Raw genomic sequence first — 24,599 nt, 5'->3', positions numbered from 1 at the left:
TAGGTGCAAAGTCACTATGAAATGGAAAAAATTAATTTACATATAGATATGTGTGCACTCAACACACACATACATACATGCATATACATAACAAAGGAAACCTCACAATAATACCAAGGGACACAAACAGGAGCTCAGCTTTGGTGAGGCTAGCCCAGATTTTGGGTGAAAGGACTGGCCATCATAATGACAGCAGTTTCCCCAATGTTAATTTGTAACTTTAACATGATTCCAATATGGATACCAACACATTTATTTTTAAAATAGATTCTCCATTTATAGAGTTTAAATGAAAAAATAAACAAAGATTTAAAAATCCTAAAAAAGCGTAATGAGATGAAGGCAGTTCTGCCAGATATTAACAGTTATTCTAAAGCAACAATAAATGAAAATATAAGGTAATGGACTAACACCATGAAGACAAATGAACAGAGCAAGAATTGTAGCCCAAAAATGAATTCAAAGTTGAAGGCAATGTCCATGCTTAAGGTCATATTTCAAACCAAGGAGAAAAATATGTATTAATCAATAAATGGTGTTTGGAAAACTGGATAACTAACTTGGTATTCCTACTTCATAACCCCCCAAAGCCTAGGGGGGAAAAGTTTCAAACATAAAAAAAAACCCTACCAGATTTTAAAAGTACTATTAGAGAGCATAAAACAATATGTTTTATTATTATTAGGTCAGAGAGGGTCAGGACTGTTTGAAACAAGACACAGAAGACATAAGGGGAAATACTGCTTCATGTAATATACAAAACAAACCAAAAAAATCTTCAACAGATGAAACAGTCTTAAAGTTGAAGAAAAAAAATACTTCGCCACTTGTAATTTCAATTCTATCACGTCAAAGCATGTACTTTTTAAAATATAAAGTCCTACATATCTATATAAATATATAAAAAAACAACCCAAAAAGAAAATGGATAAATTATTTGAACAAATAATTCATGAGAAAGGAAATACAAATGGCTCTTAGGTATATGAGAAGACAACAAACCTCATTTGTAATAAGAGAAATGAATGTTAAAATGAAAATTAGATACCATTTTTTCACCTATAAAATTTGAATTAGGGGGAGAAGTTTGGTAACCTCCAGTTGTTGTAAAGTATGGAAAAATAGACATTTTTATACGTGGTGGTAGAACTGAAACTTGATACAACCTTGAGCAACTTGACAATATATACCAAGATCTCTCAAATTGCAATGTACATAGCCTTTGACCTGACAATTTAACTTCCAGAAATTTCTCCAAGAGATTGAAATAAATTACGGTACAACTATAGAGTACTATACCTCTCTAGAATACACTTCTGCTGCTTTTTTAAAGAATGCCACTGCTCAAACTTAGAACTATGCATAGAATGTTATGATTTGTGTGTCTGCACATATGTGTGTGTTTTAAAGCAACGATGTATGAATATATGCGGAGAACATCTCTAGAAAAAAATGCAAGAAATGGCAATGTTGGCTACCTCTAGAATCTGGATGATTGGAGGTTAGGTGTGAAAAGCATACATTTTAAAAGCTTTTATACTTTTTGAATTAACTATTCAAAATATAAGAAATTATCTTTTAAAAATGACATGTTGACTTGCAGTTTCTGACACAGTGTCATCAGGCAATAAAAAGTCATTATATTTACAATTATAAGGCTGACTAGGAATTGGGCAATGATGGTGGAAAATGGAAAATTGTGGAATCAGTGTCTATTTTGGATAAAGGATCCCTGATCCCTAAATATTAGATTGAACCATGTGAAATTGCCAATATTTAACTATTTTTGACATGCAAAAATGGCAATTCATATAGTTCAACCCAATTTTATTTTCTTCTGTGCAATTTAGGTTCCAAGGTGATGATGACAATAATGGTTGTTAGTTCTCAAGTTCACCTCACCATCCAAAGCTATTTGATGTCTAGATTTGGAGAGGGTGAATTCAGAGACGGAGCTGGAATAATGAGGGATACTGAACTATATTAATTTGGCTCCTGAAATTTGGATAGTGAGTAGCTTGAATTGGATAAAAAGGGACTTAATTGAAATCTTATTCAAAATGAAATAATTCCTGAGTTAGGGTAGCAAGAGTTTGGACATCAAGGGTTTGGAGAGTGGCAGGGTACTTGTAATTGCCAGAGACACTTACAGCTTACAACGCATTTTAGTATAAGTGACCTCATTTATTCTTTAACCTTGGGAAGTAGGTGCCATTCCCACCATTTTGCTGAAGATGAAGTGTTTCTGCTCTTAACTGCAAGGCAGGGCATAACCTATGCAGCACAATTAATGTGGTGGGAGCTGACAAAGGACAGGGACCTCTTGCAGGCCAGGCCTGCTGTTGAGTAAGACTGCATTTTATACTGCTTCCAAGGTAAGCACTGGTCCTTCCCATCTCCCTTCTGTGAGTGAGATACCCCAAATCCTGGAGCTCTGAAGTTATACAAAACTAGGTTGCTACCATTTTGCAAGAGCTGATGAACTCCATTCATCAACATCACAGAGGCTTCCATTCTTCTTCCAAGCTCGGGAACTTGGTGAATGTGTTCAAGATTATGGGAGATGGCCCTGACTTTCTTCTTTAGGGAAGCATTGTTAGAAATCAAGAAAGGATTTGGAAGAGGGAGAAAGAAAAACATTCCTATGATTACAGATATTTTCTATAAAATCTACATTGTCTAGTTTTGGGAGTTGAGTTCTGCTCTTATGTCTAAAGTTTCCCATGATGATCTATCACACTATTGAACTTTTCCTGAAAATGGCCACTTGATCCTTATCTTATTTCACAAACACTAGAATTAGGCTAGAAGAAAAGAGGAAGGATTTACCTGTCTTTCTTGATGAGTCTTCCAATCTTAGCATGTTATGATTGGCCAAGGGAAATTTTTAAGAAAATAAGAGGCAACAGGTATGAGATTCAGCGGATACAGAATGTGAGAGCTGGAGGTCACAGTAATCCCAGGCACACAGAAGATGCCCACTAATTGTTTGTGGGATGAACGAGTATGGATAAGTCCTACAAATGGAGTACCAAAATAAAAAAGCCATCTTATACTAATAGGCAGGAAGACTTGGATTGGCCTCCATCTAACTTTTGAACCTCTTGGTTTCAGTCTCCTCATTTCTGGCATGGTATTTATTAATATTTTGTTTGTAGTATTTATTATTTCTTTCTATCTTGAACCCCATATTTTAGAAGAGTTCTTAGAAGTCATGTTTATCTCCCTTGTTTTATAGATGAGGAACATCTGGAAAAGAAAGTTATCGGCACCCCTCACCTATTCTAACATAGAGGATTGTTTATGAGTTGAAAATAAGATCCTCAAACCCTTGAAGGAATGCACTACAAGCATTCAGTCTATTATGTCAAGGATTGTTAACAGCCTTCACATAGGTTTATACAAGTATTCCAGGGTAACACTTGGCTTTCAGCTTTTATAAATGATTTGCTCTTTAAAACTTCCAACTTTTCCAGGAGCACATCTCAAGCTGAGTAGACACAATTACTGGCCTCTACTTAGCCCCTGTTCTAGGGACTAGAGAAAACATTCCAGGGACAGGCATGAGAAGCAGAGAAAGAATGGACAAGAAAACTGATAAGTATGTAAGGTAGTTCTGCTGATGAGACGTGCTATAAGGAAAATAAGAAAGGTGCTGGGGTATGACAGAGAATGCCTGGGGTGGGGAAGCCACTTAAGATGGGCTGTTCAGGAAAGACCTTATGGAGAACGTAACATTTGCCCTGAGACCTGAATAACTGGCAGCCCAGGCAGAGGGGTGATGATGATGACAGTGTCGATTGTCATGATGGCAACAGTGATGATGATGTTAGCAAAAAACAATAAAATAGCAAATATTTATTGAGTACTTACCATGTGCAAACTTCATCCTGATCTCTTTCCTGGTATTGTTTCATTTTACCCTCTTGACAACTCTTTGAGGTAAGGGGCTACTATTTTTCCCATTTTATTGATGAGGAAAATGGGGTCCAGAAAAGGTATGCAGTTGCTCAAGGTTCTATGGCTTGTTAAGTGGCCTGAGGCAGCAAGTACCAAGGTCCTGCCATGGGGAGGAACTTGGGGAGTTGGAAAAGTAAAATCAGGCAAAGGGGCTGGAGCCTTGTGACTGCCTGCAGTGGGAAACGCCAGATCCCACAGGCCTTGCTGGCCAAGCTAAGGACTTTGATTTCAGTCAGAGTGCATTGTGCTGTATCTGTGTTTAAGCAGAGGGGTTTAAGGTCTACCTCAGAAGAGGGCCACGATTGGATTTATATTTTTAACATATGAACGCAGACATTGGTGTGGGGATTGGAATCTGGGTGATGAGCAGTGGCCCTGAGGCCTGGGTTTTGGAGAGGTCGGAGGTAAACATGTTTTCTCTTATTATGGCACATAAAAATTTATTTATGGTCTATAGTTAAAGGTATTCTCAAGCTCATTATTTAGATGAAGGACAGGATTTTAATCTCAATGGCTTTGTGTCCTTTCACATATTTGCTTATCTACCTAATACGTTTCTCAAACTCTGCTAGGAACAGATGTAATAACAGTTGCTGCCTTTAAAGAATTTGAATCTTCTGTGAGCAGCAAGATGGTGCCAGTGCAAAGTTAAAGAGCAAATAGAAAACAGGACACAGAGGAAGATTTTGTGCCTCTTAACTAAGCAGTGAAACTTCATAGCCACTCTTGATTCTGAATTTCAGACTAGTTCCCTATCTATGTGCTTCAATTAAAATAAATTCAGAAAGCTCTTCCCTTCCCCCCTTCCCCACACCCAACCCCCCCATTCCCATATACTTTTTTACCCACTCCAGACAATTAGGAAGACTATTTCTAAGGAGAACTTAATTCTGAGCTCCATTTTGACTTAACTTTGAAATCCCTCAGCTTTCCTTTTCCCCTAGACTGCCAATTTCTCTCCTTACCATCTCCCTTGATTTTCAGTGTCTCGTTAAACAACAATTTCTTTCTTTTTCTCTAGTGTTTGAGACTGGGAAATTACTTTCTTTAATCCAGGCCCTATTTGTACTTTTAAGGTCAAGAATTTTAGAAGCATCTGTGGCTCTGAAATTGTTTTCAGTTAGGGCTGCTCTGCTAAAACACTGTTTATGTTTGTTTGGTTAGACATTTTTTTTTTTTGGTCTTTATTTTTTTAATGTTACATTAAAAAATAGACATTATTTTTTAACATACTGATAACCATTTCCTTTGGTCTGACTTTAGAAATCACTATTTTCTAGGTACTGGGATATCTGTATGCAATGGTTATTTCACATCTTTAAGAGTTAACTGCTTTAATTCCCTTATCATGGAGACTTATGTGCTACTTTCTATCTCCAAATGCAATTAAAAGTGCCCTTCGGGTGTTCCCGAGTTTTAATCATTCTGTGTGTGAAGCATTCCCCTGGCTCAGAAGGGCTCACTCTGCTCCTCTCAGATGGGGCTTTTCTCCAAGGAGGAGTGGAAAAGTCAGAATGAGCTCTGACAACTTTGTTTAAAAGGCCAATCTACCAGTTCCTCTAAAGCTGGGGTTCTTAACCTTTTTTGTTCCATGGACTCCTTTGGTAGTCAGGTGAAAACCATGGACCCCTTACTAAGTCTACACTCTACTTCATATTATTTAATAAATATATCACACCCGCACCAATGCATCCCCACAAAAATAATGTTTTTTCCTGAATTTCAGTTAAAGCTCACGGACTCCTTGTTAAGAACCCCTGCCCTAAGGCATCATTCCTCCCATGCACAGGGACCAGTCTTCATCCAAACAGGAGCGTGGTGGACTGGGCGTTGGGAATGAGAGACCTGAGCCAGGGACACACAGGTGTCCAGAGGCTTTGTGACTGACTGGCTTTGTTCGCCAAGATGCTATGCCAAATACTGCACAACGGGTTGGCTTAAACAACAAGCATTTATTACCTTGTTAGAAGCCAGAGGCTAAAAGCGCAAAAGCAAGACCAGGCTTTCTCCCTAGAGCCGCATTCTGGTGCTGCGGTTCCTTGGCTGGCACCACAGGGTGGTTTCTCTCTCCTTATCCGTTCTTCCACTTTCCACTGACTCACGCCTTCTTCCTCTGTGGCCTTCTCTGATTGTGTTCACATTTGTTCTGCTTATGAAGACCTCCAGTAATACATAAGGGGCTCCAGCAATACAGATTAACGCCCTCCCTGTTGCAGTTGGGCCACACCTTTACCAAAAATAACATCTTCAAAGGGCCATATTTACAAATAGTTCACACCCACAGGAACAAGGACTCCAATTAAGAGCCAGTTTGCGGGGACACAATCTACCACAGTGATTTGGACATTGACGGCACTTTATTCTGTAAAATGGGAATAATGATGCCTATCTCATAGCTTTATTGGGGACATACGGAATTTCCTCAATGACTCACACATAGTATCATGACAAAACTTATTATTCTAGAAGGTCTTTAGAAAAAACAAATCTCACCTCTGAATTAGATTGATGTCTCCATGCTCTATGCCAGTGATCCCCAAACTGTCTGTGACAGGGGTTCCTCCAGCACTTGATGAGCAGGCACTTCACACAGCATGTGACTCACCTGAGTTCCATAACACCTGAACTGGTCTATATTTGGATCAGAGAGATGGGTTGCTGAGCATGCACTTGGATGTTGTATAATGCCAAATTGCTAGAAAAGACTTATCTCATCATGGGCTATTAACAAACAATTTGCAAACCCATAAGGACCCAAGGGCTGCACTTTGAATAGCACACTTTTTCTGTAAACCTTTCCCAGGCTATACTACTCCAGCACTGTGTGAGGCACAGGGGATTGCTGGCATGGTTCCTGCCTCCTAAGAATCTCACTGCTTAATCAGGGTTTACTGACTACCTGTTTGAATGCACAAATGCTTTGTCCAGATCCCAGTCCACCTGCCCTGCAATAACTGTAGCCACTGGCTCATCTCAATTTCTGAATAGGGATTCCCATTCCATCTTCAGGCTTGGCTTGGCATTTTGTGGGGAAAGGGGTTTGATTGTAATCCCTTCTTGTGTCATTAGACCAAGGAAAATTTCCTGGCTAGGAGTCAAAGCCTTGCAAAAATAAAAGAACAAAAACCTTGGCAGGACTTCCAAAGGCTGACTTCAGAAACAAACTCATGGTCCTAGGGGCCCACTTCATGTCATGCTCTTGGGGCTCATTTTCCAAAGCTAATTGCTCAATTCTTCCAGGCACTGGACTATACTCCTGCTGCTATCGGTGGAGGCTACATGCAGGGACCAATATTCTATAAGGTATAACAGTAACAACAATAAAAATCTTCATTCAGTTGGGAAATTAAAGGTACAGCATCAAAAAAATCATTAACGTGAAACCTAAATGCTTTTGTGCCTAGTTGATACTACTTATTTGAAGAGTTAGGCTTATATATCCAATGAGAAAAAAAGCCTGTAGATAGTACTGAGAAAAACCCAACAACCCAATGATAACAATTATACATATATAAACTTTTACATTTCGGGGGAAAATGGCACATGTACCAAACTCCTTCTTGCTACACCCTTGGCAGACATTGTATATCAATCACTCCTCTTTTCTCTCACCTTCCACATGGCTTCAGAGTCTCAACACGGAATTCAAGGCCATGACCAACTATGGGAGATGTTGAATGGGATGACAATTGCTTGACTTCCTGCTGTAGCAATTTAGAGATTATAAAGTGTTTTTCACATATGTTATCATTTTCACCCTCACCTGTGATATGGCTGCTATAATTCACAATGTACAAAATTATTCATACATGAGAAAATGGGAGTTTTGAGAAATTAAAGCATTTGTTCAATACCATAAAAATTAAGGGGCGAAGTGAAGATTGAGCCCTGATCCACTGCTCTCATGTATTATAGGGTTGGACTAGTATTTATCATATTACTTATGTGTGTCAGGCTCTTATAAACTATAGCTCATTTAATCCTCAACCCCAAGCTTATGAGACATGCTATTATTCTCAGTTTTCTGATGAGGAAAGTGGGGTTAAGAAAATGTAAGCAACTTGCTCAAGGTGTTATAGGTAGTAAGGAAAAGAATTAAGATTTGGATCCCCATTCTTTTGAACCCAGAGCATGTTTATCTTACTGCCTCATCTAGTCTCCAAACTCCAGTTTTCTATTGACAGGGACACTGCCAAGAGTGGGACATGGCAAAGGTATTTAGAGTAATGATATTAATAGCAGTAGAAACTTGAACATGATTTTGATGTTTAACATTAAAGAAATGATTAAATAAATATTGGCTTATCACCACACTGGAATATTTGCATCTATTAGAAATGGGTAACATGATGACTATGTAGAAACATCCAAAGTGTTTACCAAATAACATTAAGAAATTGCGTGTATACTGATTACATTTATGCAGAAATTATGCATATGTAAGATAAAAAGTAAGAAAAAACACAAAGAAAATAGCTTTTGGCTGGGTTATAGGATAATAAGATGCCTGAAAGCTGTGTTGAAAATAAACATAATGCTTTAAACAATGTATACATATCCCTGGTTACAGGAAAAAGACAAAAAATAATTGCCAATTATTTTTTGTTCATGACTCAAAACAATGCATTTCTAAAGTAATGAAAAGGGTGTAATGGCATTTTTAGAGTAAAAATTAAATAATGATTCAGAACAAGGGAGAATAGTTACATTAGAATAAAAATTTGGCATTGGAAACTCAGCGCTTAGGTGGGAATTTTGTATGCTAGAGAGATCTGGAGACCCACATGTTTCATTTCAACTCTTCAGTGCATTCAAGTCTTCTGCATCTTACATTTCATGATGAACTTTTAGGTAGTGGCTTTGAAAATGAAACATAAATATTATTTTTCCTAGATGCTGCAAGATAAGTTAATTTACCCAAGTTCTATTTGAGGTTTTTCTTTTTCTTTTTCTCATTCTAGTTCTTCCTTTTATCAGTTGATCCATTCACCCCTCCTTCTATTTAAGAGACACTGAGTGCCCCTCCTGAGGTCCTAAGAAGTACAAAATGATGGATCTGTCTTCAGGTTGCTCAGAGTCTCATTTAGGAGACAGATGAATGGAGCCTACCAAGAGTTAAGCAAAAGGCCATGTCCACAGAGCTCTAGGAACACTGGGAGGGGCACCTACCCCAGCTGAGAGTCAAGACAGCTTCCAAGAGGGAGTGACAGACAAATGAGTCCCGGCAGAAGAGAAGGATCAGACCTGGTAAAATTGGGTAGGAACAAGAAGGGGAGGAATGGCATTCCAGGCAATGAATCATACTGGGCAAAATTATGGAGGCCAAGGAACATGACCAGTTTGGGGAACTGCAAGTGGTTCATGTGGTTTACAGGATGGAGTGCAAGATGGGGAAGTGCTGCAAGCAAGGCTGGGAAGCAGGCAGAGCCTAGATCATGAAGCGCCCTGAGTGCCATGATGAGAAGGCATGGTGAAGCAGAACAACTCACTGGTACACTGAAAATCATAAACAAGTCAAATTATAGTCATTTCCTGAGACTAACAAGGATGAGGTAGCCTCAGGAGCATGAGGAAAGGAGAAGTCTGGGATAAGCTAAGCTTCCCAACTGAGGTTAAAGAGTATAATATTATCTTAAATTCATTGGCAAAGGGGCTGTGACTTATCCATTCTTGTGAATATCCCATTTCATCTATTTGTGACTACACATAGTAGATGCCACCAAAATACCTTTTGGTGAACTGATCGACTTAAAATTGAATAAACAAAACCAAAACTAAAACAGTCTACTTCTAATCCTCATGGAGGCAGACAACTCTTCCACGCCAACAATGTCTCTGTAGAATGCTGAGTTTGCAAGGATTGTCCACTCTATTGTTAATAGGAGATAGAATGAAAATGACACATTTCACTCATGGCCAGCCTGGAGGCTAGTGGGGGTTTCCTTTAAAGTTTAAGGAGGTGATTTCTGCATTGCCTACCCCCATTCTCTTCACACTATAGAAAATGAAATAGACACCACTCATTTCCTTTCAATTTTAAAAGTCTTCTCTAAAATTATTTAAATAAAATTAAGTTATTGCATACAGTAAACACTCATGTGCAAGAATTTCACATATGAAATTTGAGATGATAGCAGTTTCAAGTCCTGAGATAGAAGGGACTTTCACTTTGATGAAATGGAAGGCCAGAATTAAGGAAGAAGCATCAGACAATTGAGCGTGTTGACTTATAGGAACTCTTCTCATGAGCTATACATCAGAATTATAGCAGGCAACTCAACTCAGCCCAAGATAGAGAACCAGAGACCCTTTCAAAAGTACACACTTGACAAGCAGGTGGTGGGAGTGCAATATGCATTTATCTCCATAGACCCCAGTAAGAGGGGTATTATCACCCCCATTTCACAGATAAGGAAACCAAAGTCACACAGTTAGCAAGTAGCTGTCCTCAAATACATACTCTTGTCTGTCTGACCACCAATACTGTCACAGCACAGTGCTGCTTCCCCTGACCATGCCTGAACATGGTGGTGCCTGAATAAAACCATTTCTTGAACTATACCACTCAGGCAGGCTGTACAGTTTTGGTGCAAAACATTTATCTTGTATCAGTACTCCAAACAAACTTGGAATGTACATTTGGAAATTGCAAAGAGTTCCCCAGACATACCATGTTTCTCAGTCTTTCTCTGACATGGCTCATCGTAGACCCTCTATCTAGTCCACCATCTCCATTGTCTGCTTGGTGATCACCTACTCATCTCTCTGTGTTAGTTCAAGAGTCACCTCCTCTATAAAGACTTGCAATTTCTAATACTCTCTTTCTCCTTTGTGCCCTCTCTAGGAGGCAGTGCCCTGGAGACTGACCAGGGCTTCAAATCCCTACTCTACTACCCTATCAGCTCCATGACCTTAGGAAGTTACCTCTTATTGCCACAGTTTCTTTTCCTGCAAAATATGACCAAAAAATAGCATCTACCTCATGAGGTTGTTATGAAGATACTCCCTGTAAAGTACATAGCAGCATGGCTTGTAGTAAGTGCCTGTTCAATGTTATCTGTTGTTTTGTTTGCCACTGTACCCAGTGCAGATATCTCTCCCAGTACGGATTTGTTTTTCTTGCTCACACACGAGCCAGTGGTCTCCTTCAGAGTGAAGATTTGGCACAAAGAAGGTATCTAATGAATGCTTGTGAAATGAACAATGAATAAAGTAGAGCTGGAGGAAACTGGCAAGGGTCCAGAGCCCTAGCATTGACTTGGATGACCAAATGCCTTTCAAACTCAACTCTGCCTTTCAGTGGTGGCTGGACTGGATCTCTTGGTGAAATGCCTCCTATGTGGAAAAGAACATACTTCTGAATTCCTGGCTCCCGCCCTCCCATCTTAGGTCTCCTGTTCCATCACCAGAGTGCAACCATTATTCCATATCTTGCAACAACCCCCTTTCCACTAGAAGGAAGACAGTTCTTAAGAAACACTCCACCCAGTTTCCTGGTATGCCTAACTCCCATAATGTAACAAAGTCCTCTCTCCACAGCCTAGATAATGACCACAGCGAGAATCAATCTGCCAGCCCGGACCTCTGGGGGATCTGAGCCGGCACCTCTTCAGCATGAGATCTTCGCTCAGCCACCTCCAGCAGCATGTCTGCTGGGACGAGCGAAGCAGCCACCATCATCCCTCGTGCCTCTGAGCACAGCTCACCTCCAACCTTGTTCTGCTGGGAGGCAGCAAGAGGGACTGGCAGGGCATATGACAAACCAAATCAAATGACAACAGCTGTTCAGGTTGTTGCTTCAGAAGCATCAGGTCAGCAGAACTCCCTTTAATCTGCTAGCCGGCAAGCTCCGGGTTCTTTGCAACAGCCAGAGCTAGTTGGTCTGCTTCACCTGCTCCTTTCTCCCGTCAGCCCAGCATCCTCCCTGAGAAGCAGGCGGAATTTCATGGGGATGAATGAACTTGTTTTGGGGAAGCTACCGGACACAACTGCTTCCTTTCTGTACTGCCTAAGTTTATAACATGTAAGACACAGAAAAATGAAGTTTCAGATACTGGAGTATTTAAAACCTCTATCTTTCCTTTTACACAGGAAGCATTGATTTTTAAGAAAATTCTTCTGTGAACTTAGAAGGTCTTGAATATTTTGTAACATACCTGTGTGATGCCTTTTCTGATACTGAGGAGTTAGTGAAGCTTCTAGTTAATTCTGTTTGAGCAATACTGCAGCTAACTGACTCTTAGTGGCTTGAGGCAAAGGCTGGGGTTCTCAGATGGGTGGAGGAGCTTCAAGTTTTAAGACAACTTAAGGCAATTATACAAAAGCAGTTTGTGACTGTTCAACTGTCTTACAAATATATGATAAGGTCCCCAGGGAAATCTGAAATCCTAGCTTGAAATTGAAGAAATCATTTTCCTTGGTCATTCTCAGAGACCACAAATCTGGTCAGGTTTGACTATGGGAGCTTGGGTGCACTGGTTTCCAGCACTGAGTTTGAGATTCTATTTAGCTATGATCTGCCACATGGCCAATGGGTATTCTGAGGAGATGCTGCTGGGAAGTGTGACTTCTGCCTTACCCTACTTGCTGAGCCCCAAAAATCTTCCCTTGGGCTCTCATGGTCTTGTGACCCCTCTGTTTCCAAGCATCTCCCATGGAGTTGCACCCCACTGGCCTCATCCACCAGTCCATGAGAGCCTTGAGGAGGGGGAGCACATCTCATCCATGGTGGATGCCCAGCACCTCACATGCTGCCAGGAAGATAGAGCAGGCTCCATGAACGTGTCCTGAGCCAAGCAATAGGTGGGTAAGTGAATGAGTGATCAAAGTAAGGAATTAAGGCAAGAAAGCTGAACGGCGTTTAAACCATGGTGCCTAGTTGGGGAAATAAAGTGATGTTGGGCAGACCCAGAGTGAAAGAAGAGATCCGAGTGCCATGTTGCTCCAGCACACAGAGCAGCAATGGGCACATAGTAGGTACTCAATATTATGATGTCATACACCTAGTAGTCACTTTGTGTTCCTGGGCACTGTGCTAAGCCTGTGACATGGATTGTCTCATATAACCCTCACACACCCTAAACCTTAGGAAGAGCTGAAATATTTTTGGCAAAGGAAAAGAAGGGCCCAGTGATTTAAGCTGACTGCCCAGGACATGGCAAGGCAGGAAGAATGTGACCTGGTTCATATCAGTATCATCATGTCTTAAATTCTTATTAAAAGTCAGCAAAGTTTTATATGAAGGGCATGGATTCTAGAGCCAGATCACTTGGGTTCCAGTCCCAGCTTGGCCACTATGGCAGGTTCAAGTTCCAGCTCTGCCACTTCATGGTTTAAAGTTGGGTGATGCTTCACCTCGTCAGGCCTTGGCTTATTTATTTATTTATATTTATATTCATAGAGCACATGGGGCTATTGTGAGGACTGGTTAAGTCAGGAGCTGTAAGGCCTAGGACCAGCATGCAGAAAACACTACACTGAAGTGAGAGATTTTACTAAGCCTTTGAAACCCTGCTCTGTACTGCCGAAACCATCCATCATTTTCTTGATGCCATTCCTAGGACATGCGGCAGTGCCATTCTTCTCACTTGCAGGTGCCATCCCTCAGGCTTCCTGGGCTGAAATAAGGATGTGGGGACCATGTGAGCCCCATTGTCCATGAAGAACAAGTCAATCATTTTATAGGTGAGGATAAAAGGAAGGGAGAGAAGGAGGGAAATTTAGTATCTATAAATCCATGTCAAGTGCTGCTAAAAGACATAAATCAGAATCTTTCCAGAGGATTAACAACTGAGTCTAGGATAGAATTCAAAGTCCCAGATCCTGATATGGAGTCAGCTCAGGACACAGTGGGACTCTTATCTGTTTGAGCAGAAGCATCTTTAATGGTTTAAAATACACCTTTCATGATCCCTGACAAGAAATGTTGAGCAAGGTAGAGCAAATGGACAATTCTACTTCTCAAGTCCCTTTTACCCACCTCTTTGTGCCAGCAGCTCCACAGGAGGGCCAGTTGTGAACACAGAGACCCAGGGTTCAGAGCTGGGCATACCTATCTATCCATAGTCCTCAGCAGACTTTGGTTTCCCTCTGAGGAGACCCAGGGGGCTACCTTTTCCAGGGATACCCAGTGGGACAAGGGTGGAGGTGGAAGGAATGCAGCTGACTCTGGCTCCTGCCATCTGGGATTTGACTCTAGGGCATCCCAGTCTGCAGATGGAATCCTCCTCCCTCTACCCAGCTGTCTTCCTGTTTAACCCCTTCAGAGGTTCCTCCTCTGGCCCCTTAGCCCAGTCAGCCAGCTCCAAGACCTGGCTCCCAGCTAACACTCTTTCCCACTTCTCCTGGCTTCTCAAGTCATGTCCCAGCATCATCAAACTACCTGGAATTCCATCCCCTAATCCATGCTGGGGTTTTGCTGATGGAAATATCCTTTCTGCCCTCTTTCTCTGGTTTACTGTTGTTCATTCTTTAACACTTAACTCAGGCGTCACTTCCTTTGTATAATCTCCTCTGACCAATTACTATGAGGTGTCTCCATAATCCCTTCTGGAAACCTCAACCATAGTGGTAGGGGTTTAACCATGCCACAAAGGGCATGTACAAGTGTTAATCCACATTCCTGTGGGTGTGAACCCATTTGCAAATGGTAACATTTATTATTTGTTATGGTATTGATTCGTGAATAGGATCTTTGAAGAGCCTATGTAGATGAGGACCAAGTGAATCAGGGTGGACCTTAATCTATACAGCTGAAATCCTTACAAGGAGAGAAATGTAGTCAGAAGAAGCCAGAAGGAGTGGATATCAGAGGAGCAGACACAAAGAAAGAGAGATTGCCATGAGATGGAGAATTGCTGGAATGCTACAGCCTTCTGGGATAAAGCAATACCCTGATGTTGGACTTTACCCCCAAAACAGTGAGACAATAAATTCCTGTTGTTTATGCCAACCCATTGTGTGGTATTTGTCGGAGCTGCCTGGCAAACTAAGACACATGGTATTTATTGTTTGCATGAAATTATCTCTTTATGGGTCTGCTCCTCATAGGAGTGAGTTTCTGGAGGGCAGATCCCATGATTTTTGCCTTTGAATGCTCCATGTTTAGGCCAAGCCCTGGCACATTGGAAGGCTCAGGATTTACTGTTGAATGGTTGAATGACTTGGGAGAATGTGCCCAAATCATTCCTAATTCACAGAAGAGCATGCCTGGCCAAAGCATTTCCTTATTTCAACATATGCAAAATAGTTGCACATAGAGGATTGTGAATATAAAAGCAAATTCACAAACTTGGACTGCACTGCATTCAAGGATAAAGAAGCCACGGGATGAAATTTATGTTGCTGCGGTATTTCCCTGGAGAAATGAGGTACTATTCAATGAAGGAACTCAGCATTTCAAAGCAAAGGAATGTGGAACGTGGCCACTGCCTTGTTGTTGATCCCGGGAAGAAAATGCTTGCTTTATGAATGAAGCCATATCCTCCACCTGTAATTTGACTCCCGAATTCCATACCGAAAACTGATATGATATGTGATACCCTTTTAAACTAAAGATGGAAGCTATAGATATTGTAAAGGTAGAGAATTTTACTTAAAACACTTAGCTTTTTCAAGTAAAAACTGACTTTAAATCCAAACAAGAAATACTTGATACATGTTATATAGAGAGTCCATAGGAAGCCTGCATATGGCTCTGGGGTTGAATTCCTTCAGGGAATTCTATAAACATGGCCTCTCTCTAGGGAGCGCACAGAATCTCCTCAGGAGTGATGGCTTCTCAGGTGGAGACAAGTAGAGAGTGAATTCAACAACAAACGAGAAACCTATGAAACGAAGTAGTGTCAAAGCTTTTAATGAAGTGGGACCAGTTATAGCCTTGGAATAATTAATTCCACTAGTCATACAAATGTAGAGAAGAGGCTCAACTCTGACAAAGTCTAGGTTTGATGTTATGTTAATTAAATGCTATCCTTCACTGTACACAGATTCACAGACATACACATTCACAGAACATATATAAGGTGCTATATTACCCCATTTTAACTCCTTGGTGCAAGACACATATAAACTCTGAAGTATTTTTCAAATTCACCAGGAAATATAATCATTCAATTGGTCTTACCCTGAGGTAGTTGAGGGTGAAATTTGTTAGCCCCATCCTGGTGATGTTTTTGGATAGCTGATCCAGGACCTGAGGGTCTTGTGCCTAAACAGAAAATAAAAGGCATACATTTTATCACTGCCAGACTGTCACAAGAAAATTTTAGATTTTGCTACAGCTGCTAAGAAATGTAACCTTGATGTCAATTTCTCACTGAAGTTTCTAGAGATAATTTTACATTTTGAAGAAACCTGAATATAATTCTCAAGGACATGTTTGGAGCAACTGAGCAAGACCCATTGCCCGGGAAAACCCATCTGACTCAAAGGTGGTCTCTGTCCTTGGGAGTAATGGGTTTCCTTCCCCTGTGAGAAGCTCTGATTCTGTCTCCAGGCCAGGGGTCATGCAGCCATGCCAGGAGATATCCAGCATCGGAGGGCATTTCCCTGAGCAGGCAGGGTCCAAGATTCGGCAGAGGCATTCTTTGGGGCCGGTCTTTGTTTCCTGTTGTGTTGCTGCTGGTGTTTTATAACAGCTGGAGTCGAGAACTGTTTTTTGAAACTTTTGCAACTGCCATGAAGAAAAATAGTTTCTTTTGAGAATTCTAACTCTCCTCCTCAATAACCTGGGGCTAGAAATGGATGTCCTCAACAATTTCATTCTCGGCCACTGTTAAAGCAGGATGTAGAGCTCCATGGGCCACTCCAATGTTCTGATTGGCAAGAAAAAAGGAAAACCCTTTCTGGATTCCATTTTAAAATGATTCTCTTTTCTTGGCTGATACTCTCACTTTCTGTCTTTCTTAAGTGAAATAAGCCAATGAGTGCTCAACAGAGGGAGACTTAAGGAAATATCCATCTGTCTCCATGCCTGCATTCATGAAACTATCTCAGTAATACTAATATTCTTTCCTGTACTTAATTTTCCTCATGGGGGTACTATCAATTGGCTCTGAGGATCTAAAGAAACAAAAAGTGACAAAAACAGTTGTAGTATATATAAGTTTTCATGTGAATTTCTTGCATGTCTTAGGTTTCTTGAATTTCTTTTTGGACATTAATCCAATATTATTGAACACTTCCCATGCACCAGGAAGAGGTGGTCCTACAGAGAGGCATCAAGTAGTAATGGTTGGCCTTAAGAAGTTACATTTTGGGAAACGGACTTTGGCCCAGTGGTTAGGGCGTCCGTCTACCATATGGGAGGTCCGTGGTTCAAACCCCGGGCCTCCTTGACCCGTGTGGAGCTGGCCATGCGCAGTGCTGATGCGCGCAAGGAGTGCCTTGCCACGCAAGGGTGTCCCCCGCGTAGGGGAGCCCCCACGCGCAAGGAGTGCGCCCGTGAGGAGAGCCGCCCAGCGTGAAAAGAAAGTGCAGCCTGCCCAGGAATGGCGCTGCCCACACTTCCCGTGCTGCTGACGGCAACAGAAGCGGACAAAGAAACAAAAGCAGACAAAGAAACAAGACGCAACAAATAGACACCAAGAACAGACAACCAGGGGAGGGGGGGAAATTAAATAAATAAATAAATCTTTAAAAAAAAAAAAAAGAAGTTACATTTTACTTGAAAGACAGGATAATAAGTGAATAGAAACTTGTTGCTGCTGCTGCTAGCCAGCAGTCTATACCTAATGATGACCTACTATGTGCCAAGCACTGTTCTAAGTGCTTTACATGCATTAACTCTTTTAATCCTCAAACCAATCCTAAGAGACAAGTGCTATTATTGCACCCATTTAAACATAAGGGACTGGAGGTTCAGAGATGTCATGTCATTGGCTCAAGGTCACATAGGAGCAGGGATACAAACTTACATGGTCTCATTCTAGGGTCCAGTTTCTAACCACTAACCCTCTGCTGCCTCTTGGTCTAGGAGAGAGTAATACCAGTGGATACTTGAGACTGCTTCAAAGAGCATGGAGGACATGAACTGGGCTTTGAAACATGAAGAAGGACAAGGGGTGTGGATAGGAAAAAATAATGAAGCAGGAGAATGGATGGGGGTCACCAGAGCTGGAAAGTGCAAGGTCAATGGGAAGTGGAGAGAAGAGGCAAACCATTGGGTCAGGAGGAGAGGGCCAAGGAAAAATGCCTGGGCAGACAGACTGGAGCCAGCTAGTTGGGAGGCAGGTGGCTTAACTGCCTGGGTTTTGGAGGTGGAACCAGCTGGGTTGAAATCTTGATTTTGACACTTTGGGGCTATAAAACACTGGACAACTTACTGAAATCTCTGAGCCTGTTTCTCACCTTTACAGTAGGAATGGTAACTCGCCTCTCTGAGTTGCTGTGAGGATTAAATGTAATGTATACAAAATGTTCAGCACAAGGGGTGGCATAGTAGGCATTCAATCAATGCTAGCTACTGTTATTTTATTATCACTTAACTATACAGGGCTTAACTGTCAGGCTCATTTGGTCTGATTTTGCTCCAAAGCTAGTTCATAGAAGCTGCTGCATCATGCACTATGGAGGAGAGATCATTTAAGTGGGTATCTTTTGACTGTGTAAGAAATTGCACCTGACTAGTTTCTGTCAGTCTGATCTTTAAAATGTAACACTAAATTGGCATAGAATCAGCCCTTGCACCTAGAAAGTGCTCAGTAAATTCAATGTCTTATGGCCAAATGAAACCACATGTCAACCCCAAATACCCTATCACATATCCAGCACCACAGTTAGGGAGGATGGACTCCTGTATATAGATCTAAGGTACCTGAGTCCCACGTCACATCAGGGTGCTAATCAAAACTGGAACTGTTTTCTGACTTGTTTTATTTCTTTCCCAGTTACACATTACACGTTTATTAGACCAGCCAGAGCAGGACTTAATAATGACTGAATGGAATTTAAGAAAAGTACAAACTGTTTATTGAGGTCACCTCAATTTGGAATTTATCAAAAATAGTCTCACAATGTTGAAACTCAGAGGGCAAAAAAGGGCCTGTGAATTAAAATGGTTGAGGGCAAAACTCAGTATTTAGAGTTAATTACCTAAGCGTGAAAACTACTGGAATTCTTTCACTGAGAGAAAACTGTGCTTTTTCATGTTGAGTAAAATAGGGGGGAAAAGTAAGAAAAGAAAAGTAGAAATCCAAGTACTTACATGCATGGCTAGAATGCTTCTTGGGACTAACTCTCTGTATTGTCTTATGGTAAAGTGCCATGTTTTTATTCTCATGAGATCATCAAAGGTGAACTCCAAGATCAGTCTGCCTTCTGTACATACCTAGAAGTGACAAACAAACTCATTTCTTACGCATGTTTTGTAACACACACATCAGCTACTCAACATGGTCTCCATTACTGTTCTTGGTGGTGCTGGCTCTTGGTAAAGATGACACAAGCCATTTCTCCATGACATGAGACAAGGGTAAACTTTGGAATCAGTGTCCCTAGGATCAAAAGCCAGATCTTACTAGTCATGTGACCTACTGAATCTCTGATCCTCCATTTCTTCATCTGCAAATATGGGGATAAAACCCATCATTTGGAATTTTGTATCAAAACCTCCTGGCACATAGTATGCATCTTGCAAAAATGGTCCTCTCTTACCTTGTGCTCTTTCCTTCACTTTCTTCATCCTTCTATCATTGGAACTTGAACTCTTTTCCTAATCTTGTTTATCCTACTCCAAGATAAAAATTATTCCTGCTGAAGTGTTAGTTACTACAAGTTTACCTAGCCTAGAGAAAATTTTCTTTCACCAAAGAGACATTTCAGATGGTGATGTTAAATCCAAGGTGGTGGGTATCAGTAACTGACAAGTGGAAAATAGAGGCATGCTTAGAGTATATCCTTGAATCACGTCACATCACATCACATTGCATCAACAGTGGCAAGTCTGATTGCATAAAGGGCCAGCCTTTAGGGGGCAATTTTATATTTCCGAGAAAAACGTATATTATTAATGAAACATAATGGCATTTCTGAGATTCTCCTCTTTGATAGAGTGATCAGTGATAAGGAAGTGCTTTTCTCTTCTTTTGATATTCAAATCATTTTTAGCATGCATTTCCTATTTTATTTACCTTCCTTTTCAATGTTGGCAACTTTGAAATGGAAGAAAATGCTAAGCATTCACATACCACTGAACCTATTTCTACCATAAGACAGAAGTGGTGATAGCATTTTGGTCCAGTTTATGTAATTACAGCTCATTAATCAGTGCATATCTGCCTTAGGAAAGCAGTGCAAAGCAGTGGTTGGAGGTTTTGGCATCAGTCAGTGTGAAATTCAAATCCTTGCTCTCTATTTTTACTCATTCTGGAACTTTGGAAAAAAAGTCTCTAAGTTCTAGTTTCCACTTCTATAAAATGGGGGTGATAATATCCTTAGGTAGGCTTGTTGGGAGAATATAGTAAATGAAATTTTATAGATAGATTGCTTAGTATCACACTCGGCACATAAGAGGACTAGTAAAGATAAAATAAATGTTGCCAAAGAGAACACAGATCCCTCGATGAGTGGTTGTCATAATATGCTATCTGAGATTTAGGGGTTCATGAGAGGTGTGTGAAGGGAATTCAGGGAGAAGCTGGGTCTCCACTTGGACTCTGAGTTCCCCACCTTTTCCTTGGAAAAGAATAGCTTCAATCTGATAAAGCATTTTTGGAGAAAGAATTCCGATAATCTAAAAGCAAACATAAAATCTCTGAAGAAAATATGGAAAAACACATAAATGAAATGAATAGGGGATATGATCATTTCTAAATCTATAATCCATGAAGATGATTAACACTTTTATTTCAACCTTTCATGAAATAGTCACAATCACATCTCTTTTTCGGAATATTACAGAATACCAATATTTATCAAATTCCAACTAATTCTAGGTACTGGGTTGGGTGCTTTACATGTACTCTATCTAATTTAAGATAAAACAAGTCAAATGCCAGTACAGGAGAATTACTGACAAGTGTTGATAGGACACCACTTAAGAAAAATGCTCCTAACATCCACCATTTTTGTTTTATCCAAGGTCTCAGAAGTGGTGTAAGATAATTATTGATAATTTGGGTGAAGACCTCTACCTCAGATCCAATTAGCAGAATCTGTGGGTAATTTCAGGCATTTGGGAGCATTGCCCAAAAACTCTTGGCTGAGTTGTCTTCATACCCTGGTTTCTGGCATCTTAGTCATGAGAGCTGAGCACCTTGAAATGGGAGAAGGCTTCCGTATTCCCTAAGCTACTCCCCCCAGAGCATGATCAGCCTCCGAGTTAATTTACCAAGGTTTTCAAAAGACTTGCATGGAGATTAAGCCACACAATCCCCACTGGGGTGTTAGTGGGACAGAAGCCACCTGTGCTGAAGGCTTTTACAAAAGGGAGGTAACCACAACCAGCCATTGACTGTGAAATGTCTTGACAATATGGGACAGGGACATATGGATATTATAATCCTCTTTATTTTTTAAGAGAGAAGATTATTGGATATTTAAACAAATATTATCCCAGTTAAATATCATGCTTCCTTATGATCTAATCTATTTGTTTTGTGTTTATGAACCACAAACCCAGGGCAGGTGGAGGCTCTGGTTTCCTATACAGGAATAGAATTTCATAATGGGAAGACATGTATGCAGTCTTTCTGATGAATTACTCAATTGGAGCATCTGTAAGGTCAAGTTAAATTGTGTTCTTTGTTTACTGTGACATAGCAAACCAGTTGGGGACCCTTCTTGCAGTCAAGGTGTCACAGGCCTACAAAACGGAAAACTGCAACAAGTCTTATGCTCTTCCTTCCTCAGTCTTAACCAGGGAATCAGCTTAACCAGGGCATACCCATGCAGAAGACAGGAATCTTTAGAAATGAATCTGAGCTGATCGTGTTGGGGGTTTTCTTTAAGGAAAATCAAATAATTTCTTTGAATGAAAGGATGATGGAGAATTTTGATCAATGATGATCTTACCCAATTATTTACTCCTGAAGCCTTCTCCCAAATCCTATGCAGCAACTCCACCCCTATCCCCTACCAAGGAAGTGAAAGGAAAAGGAAAGCTTTGTGATTTAGCTTATATGCAACAATCGGCAAATGGAATTGAGGTGCATAAGGAAAAATACTTAGATTCCTTCTTCTGAAATGATAAAAAATAGGCTTAGTCCATAAAGGGGAATTAATGTTTTCTCTCTTTAGAAAAATTCTGAGTATTTCTCTTAATCAATACAATGAATATAGCTTTTATCTAAAGTTGGTCTTTTTTTTTTTTGGTAAGCCGCCTTTCACTCGGAATCCAAAATCAAAAGGGTCCCCAATTAAGAAAACATTTTCTGTTGTGCTGAATTCATGTTACCGTAGTGTGAGCTCTGACATTTTGTTTCTGTGGTAACCAAAATCAGCTGATTAGTTGGCATGGCAACAGAAAAGATGTAATCCCAGCAGACATACTCTAATCAATGCCCCCAGCACAGATGGTCTCCGGAGGATCAACAAGAAAGAGGCTGGCAGGCATTCGGCAGGTCACGTGCTAGCTTGAGTCTAGGCCAGGGACCAGAGGACTAAAAAAGACTATTTCTCAAACTAACTGGGAGCTTTTTAACCCTTCTCCTTCTTTGGCTAATTGGGAAGCAATATTGACCATGCAGTTATGCAATAACTTTGATTTTCCTAAAGCTTTTATGAAATAAAATGCACTTTTTAGGAGGGAGTGCTTATTTAATTTCCTTGATCTATTTGCTTGGAACAACAGGTATGGAAGAGTGCTTTTAGATTAACAATTGCCTATGACTCATTTTTTTGTTCCAGAGCTACAGCACCTATAAATGCATGCAATGTACAATCATTAATGTTATTATTTGGTTACAGTCAGGATAAGATTATAAATCTACATGTATATCATGTTATATATGTATACTGGTGAAGGTAAGAATGATGAAAGAGCTACCAAGGACATGGGTGACTACTCAGAGGAAAACTGGTGCACTTGCATGATACTTTCTACAGTATAAATGATTCCATAATAAAAATTTGAGAACACCAAAAACATGAACCTATGTTATCAGAAAGGGTGAGGGGGTTAGATAAGGCTGTAATGATTGGTCCACTTTGCAAAACCTAAAAATAATCCCAGTAACTTCCCTCAGAGAGTGCCCTTCTTAGCATCTACTGGAGTTTGCACCCTCAAATATAACTTGGAGGTCCTTGACTCTAAAAACCTTGACTGATGCTCTTTTGATTATTGAGCCTTATTTGCAGTTTGATTCAAAATTGGAAACATAAAAGAAAGGCACTATAATGTGTGCTTTAAAACTCTAATTACATATTTATCCATAATCTATAATGTTCCTGGGATCAGGAAATTGCAAACTATGCTCTATACTCCCGAGGAATATTAAATATTACTGTTGATTAGCACTGCAGCTTATTTTTAATTCACCAGTTGACCAAATTTTCATAAAAGCAACTCAGAACCACTGGGTCAGATGCTATTTGGGGAATTGGAGTTCTTGGATAGTCTGATTTAGAACACTGAGATGCTGTCTACACTAAGTAATGCCTGTACTAATAGCAGAGCCCCCTTTTAAAAATAAAGCATGGACTTCCCAACTATTTTTCTTTGTGGTGCTGAAAGGTCTATTAACCTACTCTTTTTTACTAAGAGGCCAGAGTATTTTATTACATGAAGATGAATTATTTTTAATTAATATAAGAACAAAAGAAAAAGTTGAAAGATTCTTTGGATAGTATAATAACCAACAGGGAGCAAAAAAGAAAAGAAAAAAAAAGAATCCTTTCAAATTTCCTAAAAATAAATGTGCATAATTAGTTTCTGGAGTAAGTCCATGTATCTAAGCTGCATTTCCCAGAAAGTGATAATTTCTTATCACAGTATGGAAGTATTCATCACAAGAATGGGCAAATATATTGTCAGGGTATTAGTAAGATGGGGATTGTGGGGTTCAGATAATTGATGCTCAAAGCAAAAGCATCTGTGCTAGAATAGCCCTTGGGTTTTTCTGGTGGCCCTCGATGCCTGAACAACCCCGCAATCATTTTAGAGGTGTTCACTCCAAGAGAAGAAGGACCACAATGGAAGAAAAAACTCAGTTTCTTGATTTGAATTAAACAGCATTCTTTCAATTCAACGGAAGAATGTAACATTTTTTTATCTAAAAATAAGTCCTAAATGTGTAGCATTGGATCTTCAGAGCAACTAACTACACTGAGTTACCCTCCATGATGAAAATATTTCTGCTTTAGAAAGAAAGAGAGTAAGTAAATATGTAAAAAGGCTACTACCAAATGCATTTTTACTTTCATGGCTATAGACTTTAGAAGTAGCTCCTTAATTATGACAGTTTTACTTAATTATCATAGTTTTTTTCACTCTTTAAACAGAAGGAATGGGTATATTTTTCTTAAATTATCTAAAAGTAACACTATGCCTAGAGGAAAACGATAATGAAAGGCTTTTTCTGCAGTGCTCAGACTTAGTAATGCTGGAAATGGGTTGTATATTCATCTGATTTTCAAGATTATGTAAATGTTCTTGGTCTCCAATATGAAGTGAGACAGATTAAACAATCATCTAGATGAAC

At 40.1% G+C, this 24,599-nt stretch overlaps 1 protein-coding gene across 12 annotated transcripts in view; it reads right to left on the bottom strand.

The window, feature by feature from the left end:
* Positions 1-24,599, bottom strand: part of LDB2 (LIM domain binding 2) — a 386,211-nt gene that overhangs the window by 54,293 nt on the left and 307,319 nt on the right. For all 12 annotated transcript variants that reach the window (XM_071217180.1, XM_058300580.1, XM_004474229.3 and 9 more), the window contains exons 4-5: positions 19,166-19,288; positions 16,085-16,168 (exon numbers count right to left, since the gene is read on the bottom strand). In XM_071217180.1, coding sequence (XP_071073281.1) covers positions 16,085-16,168; positions 19,166-19,288 — 207 coding nt within the window. The remainder of the gene's footprint in view (positions 1-16,084; positions 16,169-19,165; positions 19,289-24,599) is intronic.

The sequence above is a fragment of the Dasypus novemcinctus genome, chromosome 1 (genome assembly GCF_030445035.2).
Source record: "Dasypus novemcinctus isolate mDasNov1 chromosome 1, mDasNov1.1.hap2, whole genome shotgun sequence".
Classification (NCBI taxonomy): domain Eukaryota; kingdom Metazoa; phylum Chordata; class Mammalia; order Cingulata; family Dasypodidae; genus Dasypus; species Dasypus novemcinctus.
Note: the sequence above shows the minus strand (reverse complement) of the source record. Positions and strands in the feature narration are given on the sequence as shown.